This window comes from Cucumis sativus, chromosome 5 (genome assembly GCF_000004075.3).
Source record: "Cucumis sativus cultivar 9930 chromosome 5, Cucumber_9930_V3, whole genome shotgun sequence".
NCBI lineage: Eukaryota > Viridiplantae > Streptophyta > Magnoliopsida > Cucurbitales > Cucurbitaceae > Cucumis > Cucumis sativus.
Genome location: NC_026659.2, coordinates 4044214 through 4048900, shown reverse-complemented (window position 1 = coordinate 4048900; position 4687 = coordinate 4044214). Strand labels below are relative to the sequence as shown.

Below are 4687 nucleotides of genomic sequence, written 5' to 3'. Positions count from 1 at the left end.
TTGAATTATTAGCTAAATGTTTTATTTTAATTTTAAATTTTGACTTGGTTTACAAATAGATTTAGTGTAGGTGAAGACAACTCCTCTCAACTTTGTACTATTTATATAATATATAATATAAAAAACTAATTTTGTGTTAATATTATTAGTTGGCCTATAAAATTCTCAATAGACGAAATTATTTCTACATATACCACGGAAGGTAGTTTAATTTTAAAAAACAAAAAGGTTATGGAACAACACATTATTTATTAACTTTTTTTACAAGTAAAATAGGGTTACAAAGATGATAAAAGCAAACAAACAACATCTCTTCATATCCAAAAAGGAAAAGGAAAACATAAAAGGTTGTAATGTGGAATTGCATTAAGGATGTAATTATTATTGATGGGAAATGGTTAGTAAGAAGAATTCACCAAGTGAAGCTGATGGAGTGATAATGAAGGTTTTTAGGTAAAGCAGATCCACAAATGGCAGCAACTTCTTGCCTCAATTTCTTTGGACCTGATGCCATAACTCCAATGTTTTCCCCTTTGCATTCTTCAATCATTCCTACCCCCACCAAAAGTTTAAAACTCTCATTATATATATATATAAAGAAACACTTCTAGAAGAAGCATTCAATTATGTGTTTCTTTTAAATTTATACTTCTTAGGAAATTAATTTGACTATCTATCCAATCACAATGGATTCTTGTTTTTAATATAAAATGTATACATGCTTTTATGAATTTTGATATTATGATAATAAGTATTGATTTAGAAAAGACTTACTTGGAAGATTAGGCCTTTCACCATAATGAACATTAACAGATTGATTAAGAACTTGAAATGGATCACTCTCCAGTTCTATTTCTTTCTCACACCCAATCGCACATGGCGATCCATTTGGGGTAGCTCCTTCAACATTCTGAATTTGCCTCTCTTCCTTCGCTGTTTCTCTTTTATTCCAAAGCACCGCAGCCGTCGCCGCCGTGAAAACCCCAAAACACAACCCCAACATATGCAAAAATGACTTCAATCCTAAGGCAAACACATCGTTCGTATTCCCATCAATTGGGTATATATAATATCGATTCAAAACCCCAATGAAGATCAAGAAAATCCCAAACGACGAACATATCACCCCTGCTAGCCACATCCATCCATTTCGCCCTAAGATACCCGCCGCAGCCGACTCCTCAATATGGGATTTGAAAGTCACTGATCTGATTTGTGGGTTTTCGTTTTGAGGGGATTTCTCTCTTGTTACATAAGCTTCGATTTGCAAATTGTGAGGAGTGGTGGGAGTTTGGAGGAGGTGGAGGAAGGTTAGATCGGCGGTGGTTTTGAAGGCGGAAATTAAGAGGAGTTTGGGGGTTTTGTTGTGGTGGGAATAACTGGAGTTGTGGATTATGTGTTTGATTATGGAAATGAATGGGGTGATTCCACTGCCGCCGCTGATCATTAAGAGAGTGTCGAATTGGAGGAAGGAAGTGGAAACAGGGCCGTATGGACCTTCGAGGGAAACTTGAAGATGGTCGTTAATGGCGGATGATGAGGAAGATGAAAGGGTTTTGTAAAGCTTGGAAGACCACGTTCCTTCGCATTTGATCACAACGGAAAGCTTTTCTGGTTCTAAATCGCTGTGAGATGTGATTGTGAATGGATGCCATTGGAGCTTTGAGATGGAAGGGATGTTTATGAACATTGTGCTTGTTGGGTTGTACTTCAATCCTAACAAAATTAAACCAACCAAAATCTTAAATCCTATTCAATTCAGTTAAATTACCTATCAAACTTATTAATGAAAATTTTGAAAGTTAAGGGGTGTTCTTGAAACAAATTATAAAGTTGAGGGAGTATTTACTGTCATTAGCTAATTAGATCATATAAATGAATTCCAAATGTAAGACTTATCAAACCTGGGTGCTTTGAGAAGTTGAGCTCTAGCGTTTGGCAGGGAAGGAGGCGAGCAGAGAGTAGACGAACACGACGACGAGATTGGAGGAATCGAAGGTATCGATCAATGACAAAGAGGTAGAAACCAGGGAGCATAACACATGCGTAGGAGATGCCAACATGGAAGATGAAGAAGACGATGAATAGGATGTAGAGATAGTGAGTGTAAAGAAAGAGTTCAAAGAACTTTCTACGAATGCGAGGAATAGTTGTTGCCCACATTATGAGACCAAATACTAAAGCTAGTTCTCCGGCTATGTTTGATATATCTGTTTTAGCCCATTTAATCATCTGTAATAACAAATATCAATAATATCACATTAAATTACGAGTAACAAAAGGATAAGATGCATCTTAAGCTACATCTATCTTTGTGCTGTTCACTCTAATCACATTTAATACGAGATGATTTTTTTTTTATATATAAAATATGGTGTTTGATTAGAAATTAATTTTTGAAAAATTTAATGTGTTTTTTCTTTCTAAATTTTGTTTTTGGGTGTATTAGTTATCTTCTTCACATATTTTTACTCTTTGAAACTTTCTTTTGTTGAACAATTGAAGAGAAACTGGGCCTGAGGAAGAGAACCATATGGGCTTTCCAGGCCCAGCCCACTTGATGAAATTTATTTTACTTTTTTTTCTCAAAGAAATGGAGAATTTAATTTAATATAACATAATTCATTTTACTTTTTTTTCCTAATTTTGAAAAAACCAATATATGTGATTGATATTTTAATTTACTTTATTTTAATTAATACAATAAATTAAAAACAGAGAGTGTAAAGGAGAATATTAAATAATATAAACAGAAGAAATAAAGTTGGCTTATCATTAAGTCTAATTTTAGTATTAAATTAACAAGTAATTAAGATACAAAATTTGGATGGTATAAAGAAATAATTTGAGAACTCACTTGAGAAATGTTATTAGTAGCAGCCCAATAAATAAGGAAGCAAATGCCATGAGCAGAGAAGAAAGCCATTGTCATGTGGCCAAGCCATATGTGATACTTAATGCAACCCTCTGAGGTGAGACCCAGCAGCGGTAGTAACGACGACCCTCGTGCGACGGGAAAGAACAAAAAGACTAAACAAATATTCCCAACGATTCCCAACCAAAACCCTGCACTTCCCAATCTAATTTCCCACCTGTCCTCAAAATCAAAATTTTGATTGTGATTACTTAGAACTTCAAGTACAAGAACAATAATGAATCATAATATATGTATATATCAGTAGAAGTTTTAATTTCTTACATTTTCTCGGTGATGAAGCTGTTGTGTAAATATGTGGCGAAGGACCAAACTAAAAGGATAATGAACATGGTCAGCAAAGTTAGTTCGGTCCATGATACGATCCCGAGTGGCCCTTTCACGATCGCTGGCTGCTTCCACATCGCCAAACCATGGTGCTTTGTTCCTTTTCTGTAAAAACTCAAATACAGAGGTTGTTTAGTAACATTCATAATTTTCTTTTTCTCTTTGTTTCTTTTAGGAAGAAGAAGAATACATACATTTCTTTATTTTTTGCACTCAAAATTTTGATTTTCTTTTATAATTATAATTATGTTATATATATATATATATATACACACAAAAGGACTCACTTGATAATATTTTAGCAGTATAAAAATATTTCTATTCTAAAGTTTTATGTTTTGTTATCCACTATGCTTCAACCAATATTTTTCGAAAACCCAAGACATGTTTTTGCTATTAATTTTAGAATTTTATGAAGAATTTAAACTTTATTTAATAACTTATTGTGAAAAATGAACATGCACGTAGTAAGGAAATTAAGAACAGATCACAAACTTAAAATTTGAAATCAAATGATAAAACTTAAAATGAAATCACTTGATAAACAAACAATTAAGATTAAGTTGTTTAAGAAAATATGTACAACTTTTAAACCTTTCTTTGAAAAATGATAAGAAATAGTAAAAAAAAATAAAGCAACAATAATAAGAAGGCTATATTTAGTTGTAATAAGTAAGAAGCCAATATTTTCTAAAAAATTGAACAATTATCAAACCACCTCTAGACTCTACATTACCTGGTTTTGACGTTTGGATCACTTCGCTTTTTTTCCAAATGATTGTAAACACAACCCAAAATAGCAATGAACAAAATGGGAAACGTATACATCAAAAGGGAAGTTCCTATGGCAAACAAAATCAAGAAAAACTGTGTTATCAACTTCAAATATAAATGTTAATGTAGAAAAACCAAAATCATAAATAAGAATGAACAAAACCTTCTGATCCAAAATAAGTAGATTTATAACTTTTCTCTCTAATTTTGGGAAGCCATTTTTTTCTATAAGTATTTGTAGGCATCATAACCCAAAGAAAAATCCACCCCAAAAATAAGATTAACACCAAAACCCTAATGGCTAAGCTCAAAACCCTCTCTCTATCCATGATCACTTTTTAGCTCCAAAAGTTGGATTTTTTTTGTTTTGTTTTGTTTTGATCCAATCAGATTGTTGTAGAAATCTTAGTGAAACGAATAGTTATTTATATAAGAAGAGAATGTTGGGATTGCTTAATTAATTAGATAAAAGGTTGTTATTAGGGGAATTGATAGAAGTTTATAATATATTAAGCATGGTTCATGGCTTGGTTCTTCACTTGATGAAAGCATTTTTATGATAATATATGGTGTTGTCCAATGAAACGTCGCCACGTAAGTTTGGGGAGAGGAATTGAGTTGACTTTGTGTGGAGAAAAATCAGCCATTGGA

At 32.7% G+C, this 4687-nt stretch overlaps 1 protein-coding gene across 1 annotated transcript; it reads right to left on the bottom strand.

Annotated features, from left to right (window-relative positions):
- Nucleotides 1-229: 229 nt before the first annotated feature.
- On the bottom strand, nucleotides 230-4365 carry LOC101204544 (ferric reduction oxidase 2). The gene is made up of 7 exons (XM_004143566.3): nucleotides 4200-4365; nucleotides 3999-4104; nucleotides 3200-3367; nucleotides 2858-3092; nucleotides 1905-2232; nucleotides 775-1716; nucleotides 230-552 (listed from the first exon to the last, which is right to left on the bottom strand). Exons 1-7 carry the CDS (start codon nucleotides 4363-4365, stop codon nucleotides 413-415), a joined length of 2085 nt encoding a protein of 694 aa, XP_004143614.1. The 3' UTR covers nucleotides 230-412.
- Nucleotides 4366-4687: the final 322 nt, after the last annotated feature.